The 24,743-nt window shown below is 47.8% G+C and overlaps 1 protein-coding gene across 10 annotated transcripts in view; it reads right to left on the bottom strand.

Annotated features, from left to right (window-relative positions):
- RC3H1 (ring finger and CCCH-type domains 1) overlaps positions 1 to 24,743 on the bottom strand; it is a 73,860-nt gene that overhangs the window by 17,884 nt on the left and 31,233 nt on the right. For 4 of the 10 annotated variants that reach the window (XM_077276260.1, XM_077276261.1, XM_077276264.1 and 1 more), the window contains 10 exons: positions 16,993 to 17,113; positions 9,586 to 9,825; positions 9,321 to 9,496; positions 8,614 to 8,814; positions 8,264 to 8,396; positions 6,561 to 6,712; positions 3,962 to 4,074; positions 2,479 to 2,745; positions 2,165 to 2,379; positions 1,728 to 2,080 (listed from right to left, as the gene is read on the bottom strand). In XM_077276260.1, coding sequence (XP_077132375.1) covers positions 1,728 to 2,080; positions 2,165 to 2,379; positions 2,479 to 2,745; positions 3,962 to 4,074; positions 6,561 to 6,712; positions 8,264 to 8,396; positions 8,614 to 8,814; positions 9,321 to 9,496; positions 9,586 to 9,825; positions 16,993 to 17,113 — 1,971 coding nt within the window. The remainder of the gene's footprint in view (positions 1 to 1,727; positions 2,081 to 2,164; positions 2,380 to 2,478; positions 2,746 to 3,961; positions 4,075 to 6,560; positions 6,713 to 8,263; positions 8,397 to 8,613; positions 8,815 to 9,320; positions 9,497 to 9,585; positions 9,826 to 16,992; positions 17,114 to 24,743) is intronic. The other 6 variants (XM_077276267.1, XM_077276268.1, XM_077276270.1 and 3 more) reach the window with 3 other exon arrangements.

Genomic DNA, 24,743 nt, shown 5'->3' with positions numbered 1-24,743 from the left:
AGTGTACCCCTAGGTCCAGCGCCGAAAATCCACAGTCCTGTGCCCCCCGGAGACTGGCTGCCTGGTCCCGGTCCAGCAGACCGGGAGATGCAGGGTTAATCTGCAGCCGAAAATGGCTGCAGAGACAGAGAAGAGAGGAGGAGAAGGGGGCGGAGAGCTGTAAAAAGGCGGCAAGGCTGTGTAAAAACGCGCCCTTTCTGTCTCGATCCGCCCCTTGTATGACACGGTAGAGTGTCATATTTGTCATCCGGGGGGCGGGCCGGGGGGTGGAGAGGAGGCTGTGGCTTCAGCTAGGCCGAAGCCGGGGCCTAAAGTAGATGCCTGAGGCCCAGAAGGGCTCCAGGCCGGCGCGAAAGTCCGGGAGGGGGTCGGATCTGAACCGGACCCCTCCGGATTTAAAGGCAGGATGGCGGTGGGGCTATAAGCGGAAGGGGGAGCCCGGCTGGGGTCCCCCTGAGGCAGTATAGAGCTGGTGCTGCCGCAGAGACAGGGACGCTGGGAGCCCTGTGTCTGTATGTGCCATGCCTGCCTGCACTCCCCCCGGCCCCAACAGGAGCCCGCAGCTGGGCTGGGGTCCCTGGATGCAGGCGCAGTGTGCTGGCCCATTGCTGGGAGCTGTAGGATGCTGCCTGTACAGGCCCTACCTGAGGTGTCTAAACCGAATACCCCCAGAGGGGGATAGGGAGGGTGCTGTTGTCACCTTCAGGGGCCTTTATCCTCGCCTCGACCTCAACCCAGAAACCAAAAGGAATTGGGGAAGGAGGGGGGTCTCGACTTCGAACCAACACCCGAGGGGCTGGGGAAGGAGCAGCATGGGGAATAGCCATCTCAACTTCAACTGGGCACCCCATAATAGGGGGCCGAGGAAGGAGCCATGCCGGGAGTCTCACAGGAGACCCTCTTTTCTTCATCTGTAATCCCGTCGGAAAAACGGAGTAAAAATCTTTAGGTGTGCCTCCTTTGCGACACTAAGCAAAAACTGGAGAAGGCTGATGCCGTCCAGGGGTGTATACTGCACAGGAGGAGCCACAGTTAATCTTTTTCAGATTATGCATAGTGTCGCCTCCTAGTGGACAGCAGCATAACACCCATGGTCCTGTGTCCCCCAATGAGGCGACAGAGTAAACTGAGGTTCACTGGCGTCGCTATTAAAAAAAAAAAAAAAGGCTTCCCATCTCAGTAAGTGATGGGAAATATGATCACTTAACGATCTGACCCCAAGAATGGAGGGGCTGCACAACTACATCCCCTTCTCAGTTTTAACTCTGCACAGACACCCTCACCCTGACGGACCAGCAACAGAACCCTGCACAGCTGAGCGTCCAGGAGGAAAACTGGTGCAAAAGCAGAGTTGCTGCACCTTTGTTATTACGGATTGTTGGGGGTCCCACAGGTTAGGACCCCACTTCTGCATCAGGAGGTGAGCAGTGCCGATATTGTTGCGATACCGGCAGGTGTCGTAGACCTGTCCTATAGGATGCATGCACAATACCAGCATTGCTCCTCGTGGGAAAACATCAGAGCTGCTCACCTTCCAATACAGAATTGAGCGCTGACGGAGAAACCCCTTTAAGTGACTGTATATGGCATGATTTTGGAAATACCCCTTTAATAATTAAAGCAAAACATTACTCCACATTCAAAGGTAAAAACACACACAGCCATAATGTGCAACGGTCACAAACAGAATAGGAAAGAAAATTTAGAATTTTCAAAGAGAAACCTACCCTGTTATACGGTGGTCTTATCTGCCCCGGGTGGGCAGCCACAGGGTAGTAGCCTTCTACTTGTTGGTACCTCTCTCGAGCTTCCGGCACGTAGGGTGACCCGGCAGCAGGAGCCATGTCAAGGAGCTCTTCCCTCTGGTAGGATTGTGGAGCAGAAGGGTATACACGGCGGCCATCGTAGTGTGGGGGGTACATAGGTTGGCTGATGGGCGAGTACTGCTGAGTGGGGGTTGTGTACTGCGTGCCAACCATCCTGTCTTGTAAATAGGAAGGATAGTGATCGAGGTAGGTAGGGGACGACTCGGGGGCCGATGGCTGAGGTCTGACGAAGCGAGGCTGTTGGTAATAAACACCTGGAAAGGATAAAGCAAATGCACCATGAATCAAAGACAATCAAAAACAAGCGAGGATGTAACGCCAGCATTTAAGCCACTTACTTGGTGGGTAGGATACAGGTTCGAATGGAGGGCCCCCTCCTCTAGGGTCAGGGTAAAAGATATCAGTCTGAGGGGGAGCATAGATTTGGGAGCCCCGTGGCACCATCTGTATCTGCTTAGACACCGGCAGAGGGGGGAGATCACCGGACACGCGTTGAGGAGGGTGAGAACTGACCGGTAAGGCAGGCATGGAGTTCTTGGGGATGGAGTCGAGCCTAAAAGTATTTAAAAAAAATAAATAAAAAATGAAAAATTCTCTAATAATTGCCTAAACAAATGTAGGTTCTGCAAAAATGTACTTAAGGTATACTTACAACTCCGGGGGAGAGCCTGGGGCACTGTTACTCAGGTGATCCAACTTCACGGGCTTCATGACAGACTCGTAGCCAGAGTCCGTACTCCGGGGAATCAGTTGGGTCATAGAGCTCCCCGTCACAATGCCATTGGGAAGGGCACCTTGTTTAACCATGGGCCCGTCATCTGGGTGTATCGCCCCAGTGGGTAACCCTACTTCGTTCAGTTGACCGAGCGAGGCACTCAATGGCCGCCTTGGAACCAAACGTTTGTTCATCTTTCTAAACCTAGAAAAAAAAAAAGTTGCCTTCAGACAATGGAGAAAAACTATACTTGTAGCTTTACGTCTAGTATTTTACTGCACAGTCACATTAGGCAAGATCCACATTTCATTAGGAGCACCTATTAATGGATCATGTAGATCAGTAATGCAACAAAGAACACAATTTGGTGCAATTTTCTCAGTTGACTGTGTTGCAAAAATCTGCAGCCTATCAGTCCTGTGTGTACAGTCCCTTAATGGTTTGTCTTATCTTTTATCTTAAGGAGCGCACTGCTCCCCTGCCTCCCGTACTGGGGACGGTGTGCTCCTGAAGACTGACAGTCCGAGCCAGCGGCATAGCGCCACGCTGGCCCAAACTGTGCAGCATTGGTAGAGCGCAGGTGCACGGACACTAGCCAGACCGAGCGATCCGGATAGTTTCAGAGCGGCACTTGCAAGCTATAAAAGCAGAGACTGTAAAGGTGTGCTCCTTGTGCAAGAAAACGGCCACTGCTGCTAAAACAGCACAGGTGGACGGTAACCTAGGCAACGAGCTGTAAATTGTATAATAGAGAATCCCTCCGTTCTTGGGAACTGAAAAGATTTTTAAATGAGTGGTAAGTTGAAAAATTGTCTTTTTTTTTTTTTCTTACAGCATTTTGCAATTTTACCCATTTAACAAAATGAGACACAACCCTCTTACTAGCTTTTCCCATAAGTAAAAAGGACAAGGCCATTTTCAAATATATCAAGCAAAATTTGTAATCTGTGAAGGATCAGATGGCCTGACCCTAAAGTTGTGTACACACGTTCCGGATTTTTCGCGTTTTTTTGCTATAAAAACGCAATAAAACCGTGAAACGCATCCATTAAGCATCCTATCAATAGAATGCAATCCGCAATTTTTGCGCATATGTTTTCGTGGAAAAAAACGCAACATGTTCATTAATTTTGCGGATTTTTCACGGATTTCCCGCTATTTAATGCATTGGGAAGCTCTGGAACAAAACCGCAAAAAACCCACACAAAAAAAAACCACGCAAAAAACGGGATAAAAACGCATGTGGATTTCCTGCAGAAAAAGTCCGATTTTGTTCAGGAAATTACTGCAAATAATCCTGACGTGTGCACATAGCCTTAAAGCCAGTGTTTTACCAATGACTGACCCTTTAAAAAAAACAAAAAAAAAACATGGTTTTAAAAAAAGAAACCATCTGTGTCCGTAATCAGTAACGTCTTACTTTTCTAACTCTTCTTGAGAGTGAGCGAAGGTGCAGCTGGCCCCACGGGGGCATCCTCCACGCTGCTTCATGTCCCTGCACATGTAAGTCTTGTACTTGCTGTGCTGCGGAGGCTGTGCCAAAAAAGAATACAGAGAAGGTTATTACAGATGGACACCGGAAATCCTTCCAAGTCAAAAAAGCCAACAAAATCGATCCGATAAATGATTGAAAGTCTTGCTGCAGCCATGGGACAATGCACACCCTTGTTTTTTGCACCATGCAGAAAACGTCAGTCGTTATGGGCACGGTCACACATTTCTCTATATCTACTGTAATTAAAAGGCACATACAGTAATCGCTCATCAGAAGGGTGCAACGCCGATCTACGGCACAATGCTGAGATTTCTGGCACAAGTCATTGTTCTGAACAGCCATTAACTTTGTGAAATTTTATAAAAAACATTGCAGAAATCTGTCCTAATAATAAGACATCAAAGGAAAAAATATGGGTTCCTCGAATATTTATTTATACAAGATGCCAACTGTCCACTTATAGACACCATTTTCCAGGCTACACATCTCTGAAAAATGCTGACAACCCAGGCGCCTCACTTTAGAGCGACTCTCTGACCACTGCCTGTTGTCAGGTGTAATCCTTCTCCAGCAGCACGGCGGCGGAGACAAGATACGGGAAATGAGGGCAGACCTTTGTCTCTCTGCTCCTTCCTGCCATACTGCATTCAGAACTAACAGAAAGGCAGGTTTATTCATCTCGGGGCAGACAAGACATTGGACGATGGCAAATGTAATGTACGCTGGGAAGTAAGAAAAAAAAAGTTCCAGCTCCCATAGTGCTGGTAGAATGCTGAAGAAACATACAATTAAACAGAGTGCAGAGCAAGTTAGAGCAGGGAAATCAGGACAGTGCCTGGATATATTAGATGAAAAAAAGAGCTGTTTTGACTTGTCGGCTATGTTAGCAGCTTTAGTTTAGGTATACTTTAATTTTCTGCATTCCAACTCCCACAGATTTCATCATGTAGCTAATAGAAAGGAAAAAAGGTTAAATCTATAGTGGGTCTGATCACACCCTAACAGTCCTGCCATGTTATAGAAATTCAGCTAAGCTGTTTTCTGTGCCCAGTAAGAATCAGCAGAACTATGATTTCAGCTCCGGACAATAAATTACCGTACTCTCTCTGCTTCAATCATTAGAAACCAGATAGAATGTAAGGGGCTATTCGCTCCTTCAAGATTTCCCACCATATACTTCCAAAGGCAGGCTGTGACATATGCCACTGCATAGCCATACAATGCCCATAGACGTTCATATTAAAGGGGTTGTCCAGGAGTGAGCTACTTATTTTTTTTGAATTTTAGGCAGGCTAAATATCAACCTCCTAGAACAGCGTTGCTCCTGCGGTATTAGCGCTGATTCCCGCAACGTCTGATATGAAGGAATAGTGAAGGCTGCAGACAATCAGCGGTAAAGTACATGACATCGCTGATCTGGAAGGCAAGTATATATGTACACACACACACACACACACATTTTACTTAATATGGGGCACTTAAAGGGGTTGTCAGGCCTTAAGCTACAAGTCTGCCATCATTCTAGGTGGCTGCAGACTTCCGAATCCTCACTTCGCATGCACTGCGAGGATTCTCCGGTGCGATCACATGCCGACTAGACGTGCACAGTCTCACTCAATGCAAGTGTATTGACATGTCTAGTTGGAATGTGGCCGGTAGTATGCATATCGCTCCAGGAGTATCATCACACAGTGCCGTGTGAATGATGTGAGGATTTACAAGTCTGCAGTCACATAGGGACTGCAGAGCTGTAACCTAAGGCCGGACAACCCTGTAAGGAATTAAGGAATGGTTGTCAAGTAGAGGACAATCACATTAATGCAAATTTAATGAGTAATACATTTTTAGACTATTTTACCCTCTAAATGTCAGTCATAAGCTTCAAAAGGGGAAAAAAAAGAAAAGTCAATCACATAATAAAAGAGATAAATAATTAAACTTATAACTTTAAGTCCTGACCCCGCGGTAGACCTGTGGTTTGGAGGGATCCGTCCTGCATTACCAGGAATTGTACAATACATTCCCATTTGGTATCAGCCCTGCGCTCTATACAGTACAGAGTCCGGTGAGAACGGCAAACATCTACAGAACCACGGCCCCCGCGGGGGAATAAGAATGCAATCCCCTAATACAGAAGAAGCCATACAAAAGCCACTGCAAGTGTAAAGTCCACCAGGAGCACCCTGGAGATCCTCCGATCATTCATCCGGGCACGTCAGCGCTGATCGGCCCAGGATCCCCCCCTCCTCCTGTGAAACTTCCCCAAAAGTCATTATTACTGCTGTATTAAACAATAAACCAAAAAGCAGGACAGTAAAGGAGGTTTCTGGAGAGAATAGAAAACTGCAGCTGTAATTTTCAATTTCTGCATTAATGAGAGAATTGGGTTTATCGTCATTATTAATACGCCTGCTGAAAGAAATGAGGGTCAATCCCGCTGCAACGTAAAACATAATACTTGGCTTCCCCCCCAATTTTTTTTTTTAAAGTTTCTTGGAGACACTTGTAGTTTATGGTGTGGTACCTGGATCATGTGGTAGCTCCGAGCCTCGCTCACCTGCTGCTGGTCAGTCCCCTTCTTGCTGTGGTTCTGGATGTAATCAACCAGCCCATGCACAACAGTCTTCACCGCCACAAGACCGTTCTCCAGCTGCTCCCATGTTGGAGGTGGAGCATCTAGGATGGAGAAGATTTACAGGTGAGGATTAGGTATAAGGTACGTGATGGGCTGCAGCACCGTGAAGGCTGCAGTCCATCAGCGAACACAGCAGGACTGCACATAAAAAATGCCACGACATTGCCAAAGGACAGAGCGCTAGGAGAGGCACTGGTCCGCGCACACTGGGGTCATTCAAAAGGGGCTGTTAGGTAGTTGACGGCAGGCGCCATCATTCCGCGGGGTGGCACATGCACAGATGAATATGCCGACTCTTGCCACGCCTTTAGGACGTCACGGTGCATGAGATTCCCCTGGAAAGATGGCACCTGCAAGGTAGGCCAGGGAAGCAGCTCACTGAAAAGAGAGACCTGTCAATCACTGGTAGGAGGCCGGCACCGGGAGGAGAAAGAGGCCGACACCGGGAGGAGAAAGAGGCCGGCACCGGGAGGACAAAGAGGCCGGCACCGAGAGGACAAAGAGGCCGGCACCGAGAGGACAAAGAGGCCGGCACCGAGAGGACAAAGAGGCCGGCACCGAGAGGACAAAGAGGCCGGCACCGAGAGGACAAAGAGGCCGGCACCGAGAGGACAAAGAGGCCGGCACCGAGAGGACAAAGAGGCCGGCACCGAGAGGACAAAGAGGCCGGCACCGAGAGGACAAAGAGGCCGGCACCGAGAGGACAAAGAGGCCGGCACCGAGAGGACAAAGAGGCCGGCACCGAGAGGACAAAGAGGCCGGCACCGAGAGGACAAAGAGGCCGGCACCGAGAGGACAAAGAGGCCGGCACCGAGAGGACAAAGAGGCCGGCACCGAGAGGACAAAGAGGCCGGCACCGAGAGGACAAAGAGGCCGGCACCGAGAGGACAAAGAGGCCGGCACCGAGAGGACAAAGAGGCCGGCACCGAGAGGACAAAGAGGCCGGCACCGAGAGGACAAAGAGGCCGGCACCGAGAGGACAAAGAGGCCGGCACCGAGAGGACAAAGAGGCCGGCACCGAGAGGACAAAGAGGCCGGCACCGAGAGGACAAAGAGGCCGGCACCGAGAGGACAAAGAGGCCGGCACCGAGAGGACAAAGAGGCTGGCACCGAGAGGACAAAGAGGCCGGCACCGAGAGGACAAAGAGGCCGGCACCGAGAGGACAAAGAGGCCGGCACCGAGAGGACAAAGAGGCCGGCACCGAGAGGACAAAGAGGCCGGCACCGAGAGGACAAAGAGGCCGGCACCGAGAGGACAAAGAGGCCGGCACCGAGAGGACAAAGAGGCCGGCACCGAGAGGAGAAAAAGGCCAGACAGCTGCTGTCTCGAGCTCATTCGCAGATGAAGGAGACACGGATTTGTAATATTAAGGTATGGAAGTAATTATCATTACATGTACTTTACTGTTTTGATGATACTTTGGTGTCTAAAAACCTGCTGACAAGATCCCCTTAAAGTTTATGGTCACCTTTGTGTCTTTTTGCACTCACAGTTTCCACAAATAAGCAATACTCGTGGGCAGCATTATAGGGGACATACCAGCCAATCCCCCACCCCCCCAATGTAAATACATAAGATGCTGGTAACTCACCGGGACTTGGATCTATATTCGCCAGCAGCTCTAGGTGAGGTCGTAATCTGTTGAGATTAGCGGGGTCTCCAGTCCTCTGCAGAGCAATGGTCAGTTCCTGGACACTCTGAGCAAACGAGGCCGGGGTCTGCAACTTAACAAAAACTTTCTTGTAATAAATTAACTGGTATCTAAGTTAGTCTAAAACTATAAAATTCAAGCGTTATTGAACCCGATAAGAAGATTCAGGGCAAAATGTGAAAGTCGACCCCCCAAAAAAGGGTCAACAAACTAAAAATGTAAAAAAAAAAAATAAATACATTTTGGACAAGCTGATTTTTAAAAGAAAAGAGCAGAAATGAAGCGGTTACCTTGTCAATAATGGACTGCATATGGGATTTATGAGACTGATCCCCGTACAGAAGAGAGGACCACTGATCGGGGGCGATGCGCAGGCCGGCCTCCATTGCTATCTGCACAATCTGAGAATCGTGCTCTCTGCGCAGCGCCTCGTAAGTGCGAAACTCCTCCTTCAGCTGCATCAAGGAGGAATCCTCATCACGCTTTGTGACCTGAAATTAAAGGTGATGTCTTCAATTGTACAAGAAAAAAAAAGTACATATCATTTCATATAAAATAAGCTCTGGAGGCAGATTCTCGGGGAGATCTATGTCCGGCCCATAGATCTTAAAAGCTCATTTACATATTAAGAAAAACATGGATTCCTCTGGAATAAAACATCCCCAAACAGCCCAAATAAAAAAGTCCCAATAAAAGGTCCGTCCCTTGAATTTACCAATGGCAGAGATGCGATCATCTGAATGTTTTGGTTCTGGCTTTTCACCTCCCCAGCAATAACCTTTTGTCGCGGAAAGAAGCCACATCTAGCCATATATTTCCCTCTCATGTAATTACAGAGTAGGGGGCCATGTTTGGATAATTAAAGGGTGTTTATAAATGGACGACTCATATCCACAGGTGAGTAACGAGACACGCCGCCATTTCTCCGCAGAGGTTACTATTACTGTGCACCACACAGGGACGGCCAAAAAAGTAGGAAAATCACTTTTTTTTTTACCTTAAAGCAAGAGGCTCTATACAACAGCTGGACAACATGCCCAATGCTAGTTTTCGAGGCTTGAGGAAAGCGCGGTTCCAGTCTTTGCACCACAAACAAAACAAGGACCTTCCGTGAGAGCGCAGATCCGTCTTCCAGAGCCAGGAGGACAAGCTTCAAGGCTTCTTCCTGCATGGCTGAAATGGAGAAGATGACTTACGGTCACATTGTCATTACTGTCGAGGGTACGAAATAAATCCTACGCCGCATAAAAGCAAAACGATACCTGGTCCCAGGAACTGGCAGCCGCGGGCACGGACAGCCGCCCACAGGTTGGAGGAGAGCTGCTGCGGGTTCTGGTGTTGTAGGATCAGCTCGGTCACCGTTCTCTCCCCCAGCGATCGCGCCGCTCTCATTGCTCGGATCCGTCCTTCTTCTTCCACCAGTTGGCAATGAACAAGCGTCACCAGCTTTCGCTGCATGGGGCGGCTTAGTACACTTTGTGTGGTGCTGTTTAGACCGACACCTGGGAAGGAAACGTTACAATTAATGTTTATCAATTACTTTAAAAAGGGGGGCGGTTGACTTAAAGCATTTGGACACCAGAGTCTGGGACCCCCTTCTTTCAGCCTCTCTCCTATTCCGATATACTACATATTGCAAGGATGGATACTCATCTTAAAGGCCGCCATATTTCTCTGCTCGGTACCCGACCGGTGAAACATTCTGGAGATGCCGCCGCATCGCGGTTAGAAATGGAGGATGGAGCGTAGTGCCGCCAATTTATTCCACATCCGCCAAGTGTTGGCACAATGGAGTAAAGCAGCGCCCCCTTAAGGAGGAGGCAAAATAGTGGGCTGCATGGTGGCCAATGAGTCAGTTTCCGTTTTATTCTAAGGTGCAGAGTGTTTATTTCATCATGTATACAGAGGGCAGAGAATTTTTATTTTATTTTAATTTTCTTTGGCACAGTGTACAGTGGCATGTAAACGTTTGGGCACCCCTGAAATATTACAAAAAGGAAAAATAGGCAAATGCAAAAGTTTGAGCCTCCTGCATGGTTAGTACCTAGTAGCACCCACTTTTCCAAGTAACACAGCTTGTAATTCTTGTTTGAGGGATTTTCATCCATTCTTCCTTGGAAAATTCTTCCAGTTCTGTGAGATTCCTGGGTGTTCGTCTTGAATGCACTTTGAGGTCCAGCCCCAGATTTTTAACCCCTTCATGACCTTGGGATTTTCCATTTTTCCGTGTTCGTTTTTTGCTCCCCTTCTTCCCAGAGCCATAACTTTTTTTATTCTTCCGTCAATATGGACATGTGAGGGCTTATTTTTTGCGAAACAAGTTGTACTTTTGAACGACATCATTGGTTTTATCATGTCGTGTACTAGAAAACGGGAAAAAAATTCCAAGTGTGGTGAAATTGCAAAAAAAGTGCAGTATCACACTTGTTTTCTTTGTTTGGCTTTTTTGCTAGGTTCACTAAATGCTAAAACTGACCTGCCTTTATGATTCTCCAGGTCATTACGAGCTCAAAGACACCTAACATGACTAGGTTATTTTTTATCTAAGTGGTGAAAAAAAATTCCAAACTTTGCTAAAAAAAAAAAAAAAAAAAAAAAAAAAAATTTGCGCCACTTTCTGATACTCGTAGCGTCTCCATTTTTCATGATCTGGGGTTAGGTGAGGGCTTATTTTTTGCGTGCCGAGCTGTCGTTTTTAATGATACCACTTTTGTGCAGATATGTTCTTTTGATCGCCCGTTATTGCATTTTAATGCAATGTCACGGAGACAAAAAATAACGTAATTCTGGGGTTCCAATTTTTTTTTCTCGCTACGCCGTTTAGCGATCAGGTTAATGATTTTTTTTTATTAATAGATCGGGCGATTCTGAACACGGCGATACCAAATATGTGTAGGTTTGATTTTTTTTTTATTGATTTATTTTGAATGGGGCGAAAGGGGGTTGATTTAAACTTTTATATTTTTCTTTTATTTTTTTCACATTTTTTTTTCACTTTTGCCATGCTTCAATAGCCTCCATGGGAGACTAGAAGCTGGCACAACTGGATTGCCTCTGCTACATAGTAGGGATCATCAGATCGCTGCTATGCAGCAGAAATGCAGGTGTGCTATGAGCGCCGACCACAGGGTGGCGCTCACAGCTACCGGCGATCAGTAACCATAGAGGTCTCAAGGACCTCTATGGTTACTCTGCAGAAGCATCGCTGACCCCCGATCATGTGACGAGGGTCGGCGATGCGCTCATTTCCGGCCGCCCGGCCGGAAGCGCCGGTTGAATGCCGCTGTCAAATGCAGACAGCGGCATTTAACTAGTTAATAGCGGCGGGTGAATCGCGATTTCACCTGCCGCTATTGCGGGCACATGTCAGCTGTTCAAAACAGGGGACATGTCCCAGCTTTGATGCGGGCTCACCGCCGGAGCCCTGCATCAAAGAGGGGGATCTGACCTCGGACTTACTATCCCGTCCGAGGTCAGACAGGGGTTAATGATGTTCAGATCAGGGGACTGTGAGGGCCATTGTAAAACCTTCAGCTTGCGCCTTTTGAGGTCGTCTATTGTGGATTTTTATGCGTGATTAAGATCATTATCCATCTGTAGAAGCCATTGACTTTTTAAATTCAACTTTTTTGTTTTTTACAGATGGTGTTATGTTTACAGAATTTGTTGAAATTTCATTGAATCCATTCTTCCCTCTACTCGTGAAATGTTCCCTGTGCCATTGGTTGCCACACAACCCAAAAGCGTGACTGATCAACCCCCTCGCTTAATGGTTTTCGAGATGTTCTTTTCCAGAAATTCTGTGCTCTTTTTTTCTCCACACATACCTATGATCATTGTGGCCACAGAGTTCTATTTTAACCTCATTGGTCCACAGGACTTGTTTCCAAAATCCATCAGGTTTGTTTAGATGTTTTTTTGCTTACTTCTGTCACTGAATTTTATGGTGAGGATGCAGGAGAGGTTTTCTTCTGATGACTCTTCCATGAAGGCCATATTTGTGCAGATGTCTCTGAACGGTAGAACAATGAACCACAACTCCAGAGTCTGCTAAAACTTTCTGAAGGTCTTTTGCAGTCAAGTTTAGGTTCTAATTTGCCTCTCTAGCAATCATGAGAAAATCTCACTGAAATTTTGCTTGGTCTTCCAAACCTTATCTTGACCTCCACTGTTCCTGTTATCTGCCATTTCTTAATTACATTTCGAACTGAGGAAAGGGCAACTTGAAAATGCTTTGCTATCTTCTTATAGCCGCCTTCTGCTTTGTGAGCCTCCACCTGGCCTTTAATAACGATGATAGTAAACTAATCATAACCCCAACAGGCTAATTAAGACCTGCAACCTTGGCCATAGTTACCTGAGCACACAAACTTTTCCTTTTTGAAATTTTTAAAGTGTAATATATATTTTACATACCACTGTATATTTTTTTTAATTCTGGCAGAGTATATGGTTTTGGTCGTTTGTATAAACATGATTTGGTAGGAGTGCAAAAAATGTTAAAAAGGTTGGGAAACACTGATTTAGGGAATGTATAATATAACATTCCCATCATTGAAAGTCATTAGCTAGCCATAGGATAGGAGGTAACGTTCTGGACATGGACAGTGGGGGTCTAAATATTGGGAGTCTCACAGGTCCAGAGAATGGGCTTTGAGATATTCTCTCTGAATGGATCCGCCAGTTTCATTCATTTTCCATGGGACTGCCTAGCACAGCGCTCAGCATTTTCCTGCAGTCCCAGCCACGTGTTTCAGGATCAGAAAGTAATGGCCCGACAAAAGTGACAATTTACCATGGAAATAAAGAGCGCCGGTTTTTCGTTAGCCCCTGACCCGCTGTGCACAGTTTAGTTGGAGAATACGCAGCCCCAGCTCGGCTTATAGAAGCATTTCATATGGCCGGCTCATGTGCAAAACGTATATTCACAAGTGGCAAGTAGTATAGGAAAAAGCTATTCCGAACATCGTTGTCTAAGTGTATTAAAGGGGGTCAGAGTGACGGTACGTCACTAATATATACATCATCACTTTATGATATCGCCAGATTATTGGGGACCCGACTGATCGTAAAGGGATAAATCAACTTCAAGAAATATCATCAATATATAAGATGGGAAAAAAAACCTTTTAGCTAAATGTGAAAGTTCTCACAAGAACGAGTTTGCTTCCTATTTCCGTACAATAGTTATGTAATGGTCACGTCTCCGCAGATTATGGGGAAGTGTGAAGATTTCTTCCCCTTTTCCACCACAGAAATCATGTAAATATCACACTCCCTCCTGACAGTGACTATCTGGTGTAAGGGGGCTACCATGTGGCTCCCTACACTGAGTCTCCATGTAGTGTACGGGGCCACAACCCCATACCCTGCATAACGCACCATGGCACAGAGAGAACGGGGTCCGGTGACGCCAGATGTCAGGACTAAGCATTGCTTACACCAGTACAGCACTACACTTACTAATACAAGACATGGAGAAATGCATCAGGGGCCAGGAGTGACGCCCCCCGCGCCCCCCATCAGGCTCCTACACTGCAATGTTAGCTTGTGAAACTAAGCAACTTTTCAAGAACCTCGTAAAACATTGGCAGCTGTCACTTGTGCCTACAACTGTATGATTGCCAAGGACCAAAGTCCCCTGTGTGCATGGAGCAATAGTGAGCATGTGTGACCCCCCCGCTCCACTCACCTCTATAGGGCTATGTGATTGGTAGTGAGCATATGTGACCCCCCCGCTCCATTCACCTCTATAGGGCTATGTGATTGGTAGTGAGCATATGTGGACCCCCCGCTCCATTCACCTCTATAGGGCTGTGATTGGTAGTGAGCATATGTGACCCCCCTCCGCTCCATTCACCTCTATAGGGCTATGTGATTGGTAGTGAGCATATGTGGACCCCCCCGCTCCATTCACCTCTATAGGGCTGTGATTGGTAGTGAGCATATGTGACCCCCCGCTCCATTCACCTCTATAGGGCTATGTGATTGGTAGTGAGCATATGTGACCCCCCGCTCCATTCACCTCTATAGGGCTATGTGATTGGTAGTGAGCATATGTGACCCCCCCGCTCCATTCACCTCTATAGGGCTATGTGATTGGTAGTGAGCATATGTGACCCCCCCGCTCCACTCACCTCTATAGGGCTATGTGATTGGTAGTGAGCATATGTGACCCCCCCGCTCCACTCACCTCTATAGGGCTATGTGATTGGTAGTGAGCATGTGTGATGTGTGACCCCCCCCCGCTCCATTCACCTCTATAGGGCTATGTGATTGGTAGTGAGCATGTGTGATGTGTGACCCCCCCCCCCCCCCCCCGGCTCCACTCACCTCTATAGGGCTATGTGATTGGTAGTGTGCATGTGTGACCCCCCCGCTCCATTCACCTCTATAGGGCTATGTGATTGGTAGTGAGCATGTGTGACCCCCACCCCCGCTCCACTCACCTCTATAGGGCTATGTGATTGGTAGTGAGCATGTGTGATGTGTGACCCCCCGCTCCATTCACCTCTATAAGGCTATGTGATTGGTAGTGGGCATGTGTGACCCCCCCCCACCTCTATAGGGCTATGTGATTGGTAGTGAGCATGAGTGATGTGTGACCCCCCCCCCCGCTCCATTCACCTCTATAGGGCTATGTGATTGGTAGTGAGCATGTGTGATGTGTGACCCCCCCCCCCACTCCACTCACCTCTATAGGGCTATGTGATTGGTAGTGAGCATATGTGACCCCCCCCCGCTCCATTCACCTCTATAGGGCTGTGATTGGTAGTGAGCATATGTGACCCCCCCCCGCTCCATTCACCTCTATAGGGCTGTGATTGGTAGTGAGCATATGTGACCCCCCCGCTCCACTCACCTCTATAGGGCTATGTGATTGGTAGTGAGCATGAATGGTGTGTGACCCCCCCGCTCCACTCACCTCTATAGGACTATGTGATTGGCAGTGCGCATGTGTGACCCCCCCGCTCCATTCACCTCTATAGGGCTATGTGATTGGTAGTGAGCATGTGTGATGTGTGACCCCCCCCCCCCCCCCGGCTCCACTCACCTCTATAGGGCTACGTGATTGATAGTGAGCATATGTGACCCCCCCGCTCCACTCACCTCTATAGGGCTATGTGATTGGTAGTGAGCATGAATGGTGTGTGACCCCCCCACTCCACTCACCTCTATAGGACTATGTGATTGGCAGTGCGCATGTGTGACCCCCCCGCTCCATTCACCTCTATAGGGCTATGTGATTGGTAGTGAGCATGAGTGATGTGTGACCCCCCCCCGCTCCATTCACCTCTATAGGGCTATGTGATTGGTAGTGAGCATGTGTGATGTGTGACACCCCCCCCCCCCCCCCCGGCTCCACTCACCTTTATAGGGCTATGTGATTGGTAGTGAGCATATGTGACCCCCCCGCTCCACTCACCTCTATAGGGCTATGTGATTGGTAGTGAGCATGTGTGACCCCCCCGCTCCACTCACCTCTATAGGGCTATGTGATTGGTAGTGAGCATGTGTGATGTGTGACCCCCCCCCCCCCCCCCGGCTCCACTCACCTCTATAGGGCTATGTGATTGGTAGTGAGCATGTGTGATGTGTGACCCCCCCCCCACTCCACTCACCTCTATAGGGATATGTGATTGGTAGTGAGCATGTGTGATGTGCGACCCCCCGCTCCATTCACCTCTATAAGGCTATGTGATTGGTAGTGGGCATGTGTGACCCCCCCCCGCTCACCTCTATAGGGCTATGTGATTGTTAGTGAGCATGTGTGACCCCCCCCCTCCCCTCTATAGGGCTGTGTGATTGGTAGTGGGCATGTGTGACCCCCCCCCCCCTGCTCCATTCACCTCTATAGGACTATGTGATTGGTAGTGAGCATGTGTGATGTGTGACCCCCCGCTCCACTCACCTCTATAGGGCTATGTGATTGGTAGTGGGCATGTGTGACCCCCCGCTCCACTCACCTCTATAGGGCTATGTGATGATTGGTAGTGAGCATGTGTGGCCCCCCTCAGCTCCACTTACCTTTATAGGGCTATATGATTGGTAGGGGGCATTGTGTGACCCCCTCCCTGTTCCACTTACCTTTATAGGGCTATATGATTGGTAGGGGGCATTGTGTGACCCCCCCCCTGTTCCACTTACCTTTATAGGGCTATATGATTGGTAGGGGGCATTGTGTGACCCCCGCTCCACTCACTTCTATAGGGCTATGTGACTGGTAGTGAGCATGTTTGACCCCCCCAGCTCCACTCACCTCTATAGGACTATGTGATTGGTAGTGGCATGTGTAACCCCCGCTCTATTCACTTCCATAGGGCTATGTGAGCGGTAGTGATAATATGTGACCCCCCTGCTCTATTCACTTCTATCACTGCATCCATGTACAGTGAATGACGCAGTGGTCAGCCATGCTCACTGCCACAATCCCGTAGGTGTGACTGGGGCGGTGGTCTCTCGTACATATTACTGCTCTTATAGAAATAAATGGAGCAGTGGTCACTACTGTTTCACTCACACAGCGGACTTTGGGACCCCCGTTCTCATGATCAGTGGGGGTCCCAGTGTTTAGACGGCAGCAGTTATCACCTCTAGAACAGGCGGCCATCTATCTCCGTGCCTCCGGCGGGGGACACGACTACATTACTTTGGGCGTCTTCTCTTACCTCTGGCCGTGCTCAGGGGCTTCAGGTACAGAGCCAGCTCTTCCACACACTTTCGGGCCTCCTCATAGTGCTTGGTATCTTCCGCCCCACTAAACAGAGTGACCGGCTGCTGCTCAGGGACCTGCGGGACAAGCACACGTGTAAAGGACAGGCGTGGGGGCACGGTGACCATCAGATACAGGGGTTTACCAAGAGTCGAAATAGGATTAATATTTTTTTTCTAGAAACACTGCCACATGTATCTACAGGCCGAGCTTGGTATTGCAGCTCATCATATGCATATGAATACAACTAAGCTGTAAAATGCAATTACAACCCACAGAAGAAAAAAAAAGCAGAGCTGGGACGAGTACGTCCTTTTTATCATCACAGACCATCCCTATATCTGTGACTACACCTTATATACAGTGTCTCCAGGAGGTTGTGGTAGTCTGAGACACACCTCCTTTTCCTCATTGGCTCAGCCTGATGCCCTCTCCCCGCCCCTGGCACATCTGATTGGCCCATCACACACTCCCCACGGAGAAAGGCGCCGTGATTGGACCTTCCAACACCCAGCGCCGTGAGGAACCATTTATATAACCATGACGTACAAAGCCATCCACAACCTGTCTCCTCCATACATCTGTGACCTCGTCTCCCGGTACTTACCTACACGCAACCTCCGATCCTCACAAGATCTCCTTCTCTACTCCCCTCTTATCTCCTCTTCCCACAATCGTATACAAGCTTTCTCTCGCCCATCACCCCTACTCTGGAACCCTCTACCACAACACATCAGACTCTCGCCTACCATCGAAACCTTCAAAAAGAACCTGAAGACCCACCTCTTCCGACAAGCCTACAACCTGCAGTAACCACAGATCGACCAAACTGCTGCACGACCAGCTCTATCCTCACCTACTGTATTCTCACCCATCCCTTGTAGATTGTGAGCCCTCGCGGGCAGGGTCCTCTCTCCTCCTGTACCAGTTATGACTTGTATTGTTCAAGATTATTGTACTTGTTTTTATTATGTATACCCCTCCTCACATGTAAAGCGCCATGGAATAAATGGCGCTATAACAATAAATAATAATAATATTTGTGCGCGAGGGCCTCAATGACAAGACGAACAGCTCACAGGGCCATGTTAACGTTTAGAGGAGACTTTTAAGGCATATACACCATGTTCCAAATTATTATGCAAATCACGTTTTTCTTGGATTTTCCTAAATGGTCGGTGCAAATGACAGTCAGTCTAATAAAAGTCATCACCCGTTAAGAGTATACATCGAATTTTATTGAAGAAACCTCCCAATGATAAAAGTATAATCTCCAAAATGATTAAAAACTTAAAATGCACTGTTCCAAATTATTAGGCACAGTATAGTTTCTAAACATTTGATCTGTTTTAAAGAACTGAAAATGCTCATTTGTGGAATTTGCAGCATTAGGTCACATCGACTGAACAAAAAGCTATTTAACTCCAAAACATCCTAACAGGCCAAGTTACATGTTAACATAGGACCCTTCTTTGACATCACCTTCACAATTCTTGCATCCATTGAACTTGTGAGTTTTTGGAGAGTTTCTGCTTGTATTTCTGTGCATGAAGTCAGAATCGCCTCCCAGAGCTGCTGTTTTGATGTGAACTGCCTCCCACCCTCATAGATCTTTTGCTTGATGATACTCCAAAGGTTCTCTATAGGGTTGAGGTCAGGGGAAGATGGTGGCCACACCATGAGTTTATCTCCTTTTATGCCCATAGCAGCCAATGACTCAGAGGTTTTCTTTGCAGCATGGGATGGTGCATTGTCAGCATGAAGATGATTTTGCTCCTGAAGGCACGTTTCTGCTTTTTATACCGTGGAAGAAAGTTGTCAGTCAGAAGCTCTATATACTTTGCAGAGGTCATTTTCACACCTTCAGGAACCTTAAAGGGCCCTACCAGTTGTTTCCCCATGATTCCGGCCCAAAACATGACTCTTCCACTTCCTTGCTGACGTCGCAGCCTTGTTGGGACATGATGGCCATCTACCAACCATCCACTACTCCATTCATCTGGACCATCCAGGGTTGCTCGACACTCATCAGTAAACAAGACAGTTTGGAAATTAGTCTTCATGTATGTCTGGGCCCAATGCAACCATTTCTGCTTGTGATCACTGTTTAGGGGTGGACAAATAGTACGTTTATGCACCACAACAAGCCTTTGAAGGATCCTACACCTTGAAGTTCGAGGGACTCCAGAGGCACCAGCAGCTTCAAGTAACTGTTTGCTGCTTTGTAATGGTATTTTGGCAGCTGTTCTCTTAATCCAATGAATTTGTCTGGCAGAAACCTTCCTCATTATGCCTTTATCTGCATGAACTCTGTCTGTGCTCTGTTTTAGTCACAAATTTCTTCACAGTATGATGGTATAGAAAAGTAGGAGACAAAAAAAGCGCAAATAGGGTCTTATCCTCAGGATTGCTTCTAATCAATTATGAGAGAACTGCTCACCTGGTGGTACACAGTAAAGGCGTGTAGTTTGTCAGCTGCTGCAGATCCACAGGTCGGTGCTGCGACCTCTTAGAGACGTTATAATAGATGAATGTGGATAAAATCCGCGCTGCTGCGACAAATAATGGATCCAGATATAGTTATAAGGTGTTCGGGTGGTTTATTCAACGCGTTTCGAAGCTCATGGCTTCTTCTTCAGGAAGTTTCCACACAGAGATCTCTTTGTCGCAGCAGCGCGGATTTTATCCACATTCATCTATTATAACGCTTCACAGTATGATGATCACTCTTAAGTTTTCATGAAATATCTAATGTTTTCATACCTTGTCCAAGGCATTGCACTATTTAACACTTTTCAGCAGCAGAGAGATCCTTTTTATTTCACATATTGCTTGAAACCTGAGGACTGCTTAATAATGTGGAACATCACTTTTAAGTAGTTTTTCTTTAATTAGAATCACCTGGAAAACTAATTGTCACATGTGTTTACAATTGATTTCAGTGATCCATTGAGCCCCGAGACACAATAGCATCCACGAGTTTATTTGAAAAACAAAACAATTAAATCTTTATGACACTTAAATCCAATTTGCATAATAATGTGGAACACGGTGTACTGTCTGTAGGGTGGGCTGCCTAGAGGTCACTGCGCTCCAGAGAAGGCAAGGTGGAGGCAAGTAAGGAAATTTACCTTTACAAGGCGGCAATTAAAATGCGCCTCCATGATGCTAATAACGGTGCCATAATGCAAGCCCTTTAATTGCTGTTAAAAAAGCACACTGTCCCTTTAAATATTAATGGCGGCTTTTCCCAAGAAGAACTGGACTTTCCGGGTGTAGTTTGGGCTTAACTAAACTATCAGTCCCCTCCACCCTGAAAATAACAAGCTACCGGCCACTGCCCATTTCTAGGACCGGCCCTATGATCAGTGCAGGTCCGTGGCATAGGTCAGGACGCAGCATGCTAGCAAAGTGGCAGCGGGTTCAATGCGGCGTCATCCTGCACGGCGACGCGGGATACACTGCGGCGTCCTCACACACCCTCCTCCATGCGCTGCGGATGACGGCAGGGGACAAAGCGAAATTTCACAAGCAGTTTCAAGGACGATTACACCAGAAACAACGTCGGGGATCGTCCCCGTCTCCTACGGTTTGGCACAGCGGCAAAGCAGGACGCTGAATAGACAAGAGGAAAACTCCCGGGAGGAGGGAAGGAGCGCAACAAAAATTATCCGAGACGCCTGGCACCGCACACAGCGGCCGAGAGCGCTGACAATGCCACGTTTCACAGAGGGCACTCCGGTTCTGCGGAAAAGATTTACTACCTCTGATAAAAAAAGCAGCATTTATTACAAATCACTTAAAGGGATATTACAACTTTACCAAATGAAGCATGATCACTGTGTCATACAAAACCTGCAAACTTCTAATATATCAAGAGTAACAACTTCTTAAAAGGGGTTGTCCACTACTTTTTTTTTTTTTTTTTTTTACTGGTGAACTACAATCCTCAATACTAAAGCTGCAACACCAACAAGGAAAAAGTCATGAAATTACGGAAATCACACGATGGATAGAAACAAAATATTCAAAACATCTCGATTTATTCAGTATGGAGTATGAGCATCCGGTGCGGAGATTCCTGCACATACAGCCTCGGCTGCCATCGCTGAGGTTATTAATGGTCATCTGAGGAATTTTCTGCTGCGCTGAATGCACTTAGACAAATCATCAAGATCCGCTGCTGGCAGCTCCTTTGTAACTGTTACCCAAAGTTATCCCACATATGCTTGATGGCGATGATTCAGGTCATGGCAGCACATTTAGGTCACGCAGGTGGCTCACAATTGCACCAGCAACATGCGGACTGCTGCTGTCATGTTGAAAAATGGCTGCATCATGATCAAACTGATTTAACGCCGAGCTGTTAGTGTACATCGAATGTAGGCTACTGTACATTATGCCACCTCACAAAATAACAGCGGGACTAGGACTGGTGTTCCCCAGTGAAGTCCTCTTCATGGTCTCCAGAATGATCTCCAGCCATCATTGCAACCAAGACAAAAGTGGCACTCATTGCTTAAGAGGACAGACCTACATTTCTCCATGTGGAGACCGCGTGGGCACAGGTCCTGCTCTTGGGATTATGGTGTGCGGGTGGCATAAAGTACGGTTGCTTGTACTATTGTGAGCAACCTTAACGTGACACCATGGCCTGCAGCACCTCCACACTTGCCTCCCATCGAGAATCTCTGGAACGTCATTCTTCGGCGATTGCAAAGGGAGCTGCTAGCAGCGGATCTTGATGATTTGCCCATGTGCATTCAGTGCGGCAGAACACTGCTCAGATGACCATTAATAACCTCAATGATGGCAGCCGAGCCTGTAAGGGCGGTGATGCCTGCACGTGGCACTCATAGTTGATATGGAATAATTTGAGATATTTTCAATATATATATAGTGACTTCCATAATTCCACAACTTTTCTTTCTTGGTGTTGCAATTTCAATATTGAGGAGTGTTGTCAACGTAAGATCAATCCAATACCTGGCACCACACGTGATCAGCTGTAATGAGCCTTGTTGGCGGCGGCAGCTCTGTACATCCGGCTGCCGACAGACATGATAACAGCTGATCGTGGGGGGTACCAGGTGTCGGACCCCCACCAATCTTCCATTCATGACATCTCATTATGATAGGCTGTCAATACAAAAGTAGTGCATTATATGTCATCACCTAACCACAGGTCAAAATAATGCCGCCACCCCTCCATTGTGACCGTGCATTTAAGAGCCCCTTTCTTAACCCCTTCCCGACCCATGACGCCACGTAGGCGTCATGAAAGTCGGTGCCAATCCGACCTGTGACGCCTATGTGGCGTCATGGAATGATCGCGTCCCTGCAGATCGGGTGAAAGGGTTAACTCCAATTTCACCCGATCTGCAGGGACAGGGGGAGTGGTACTTCAGCCCAGGGGGGGTGGCTTCACACCCCCGTTGCTACGATCGCTCTGATTGGCTGTTGAAAGTGAAACAGCCAATCAGCGCAATCTGTAATATTTCACCTAAAAAACTGGTGAAATATTACAATCCAGCCATGGCCGATGCTGCAATATCATCGGCCATGGCTGGAAACACTTATGTACCCCCCCACCACCACCGATCTCCTCCCCGGTCCTCCGTCCGGTGCTCCGCTCCCCTCCCCTCCGTCGTCCTGTCCGCTCCCCCGTCCTCCAGCCCGCTCCCCCGTGCTCCGATGCCGCTCCCCCGTGCTCCGATGCCGCTCCCCCGTGCTCCGATGCCACCCCCCCGTCCTCCGATCCACCCCCCTCATACTTACCGGGCCTCCCGGTGTCCGTCCGTCTTCTCCATGGGCGCCGCCATCTTCCAAAATGGCGGGCGCATGCGCAGTACGCCCGCCGAATCTGCCGGCTGGCAGATTCGATCCAGGTATATTTTGATCACTGAGAAGATATAACCTATCACAGTGATCAAAATAAAAAAAAATAGTAAATGACCCCCCCCCTTATCACCCCCATAGGTAGGGACAATAATAAATTTTTTTTTTTTTTTCTTTTTCCACTAGGGTTAGGGTTAGAACTAGGGTTAGAACTAGGGTTAGAACTAGGGTTAGAACTAGGGGTAGGGTTAGGGCATGTGCACACAGTGCGGTTTTGGCTGCGGATCCGCAGCAGATTGGCCGCGGATCCGCAGCGGATTGGCAGCTGCGAATTTGTAGCAGTTTTCCATCAGGTTTACAGTACCATGTACACCTATGGAAAACCAAATCCGCTGTGCCCATGGTGCGGAAAATACCGTGCGGAAACGCTGCGTTGTATTTTCCGCAGCATGTCAATTCTTTGTGCGGATTCCGCAACGTTTTACACCTGTTATTCAATAGGAATCCGCAGGTGAAATCCGCACAAAAAAACACTGGAAATCCGCGGTAAATCCGCAGGTAAAACACAGTGCCTTTTACCTGCGGATTTTTCAAAAATTGTGCGGAAAAATCTCTCACACGAATCCGCAAAGTGGGCACATATCCTTAGGGTTAGGGTTGGAATTAGAGGTAGGGTTGGAATTAGGGCTAGGGTTGGAAATAGGGTTAAGATTAGGCTTGTGGTTAGGGTTACGGATAGGGTTAGGGGTGTGTTGGGGTTACAGTTGTGGTTAGGGTTGGGATTAGGGTTAGGGTTGGGATTAGGGTTAGGATTAGGGTTGGGGTTGGGATTGTTGTTAGGGGTGTGTTGTGGTTAGGGTTGTGATTAGGGTTATGGCTACAGTTGGGATTAGGGGTGTGTAGGGGTTAGTGTTGAAGTTAGAATTGAGGGGTTTCCACTGTTTAGGCACATTAGGGGTCTCCAAACGCAACATGGCGCCACCATTGATTCCAGCCAATCTTGCGTTCAAAAAGTCAAATGGTGCTCCCTCCCTTCCAAGCCCCGACGTGCGCACAAACAGTGGTTTACCCCCACATATGGGGTACCAGCGTACTCAGGACAAACTGGACAACAACTATTGGGGTCCAATTTCTCCTGTTACCCTTGCGAAAATAAAAAATTACTTGCTAAAACATAATTTGAGGAAAGAACAATTATTTTTTATTTTCACGGCACTGCGTTATAAAACTTCTGTGAAGCACTTGGGGGTTGAAAGTGCTCACCACACATCTAGATAAGTTCCTTGGGGGGGTCTAGTTTCCAAAATGGGGTCACTTGTGGGGTGTTTCTACTGATTAGGCACATCAGGGGCTCTGCAAATGCAACGTGACGCCCGCAGACCATTCCATCAAAGTCTGCATTTCAAATGTCACTACTTCCCTTCCGAGCCCTGACGTGCGCCCAAACAGTGGCTTACCCCCACATATGGGGTACCAGCACACTCACAACAAACTGGGCAACAAACATTGGGGTCCAATTTCTCCTGTTACCCTTGTGAAAATAAAAAATTGCTTGCTAAAACATCTTTGAGGAAAGAAAAATGATTTTTTATTTTCACGGCTCTGCGTTGTAAACTTCTGTGAAGCACTTGGGGGTGGAACGTGCTCACCACACATCTAGGTAAGTTCCTTGGGGGGTCTAGTTTCCAAAATGGGGTCACTTGTGGGGGGTTTCTACTGTTTAGGCACATCAGGGGCTCTGCAAACGTAACATGATGCCCACAGACCATTCCATCAAAGTCTGCATTCCAAAACGTCACTACTTCCCTTCCGAGCCCCGGCATGTGCCCAAACAGTGGTTTACCCCCACATATGTGGTATCATCGTACT

Source organism: Ranitomeya variabilis, chromosome 8 (genome assembly GCF_051348905.1).
Source record: "Ranitomeya variabilis isolate aRanVar5 chromosome 8, aRanVar5.hap1, whole genome shotgun sequence".
NCBI lineage: Eukaryota > Metazoa > Chordata > Amphibia > Anura > Dendrobatidae > Ranitomeya > Ranitomeya variabilis.
The sequence above is the reverse complement of the archived record's forward strand: the minus strand, read 5'-3'. Positions and strand labels throughout refer to the sequence as shown.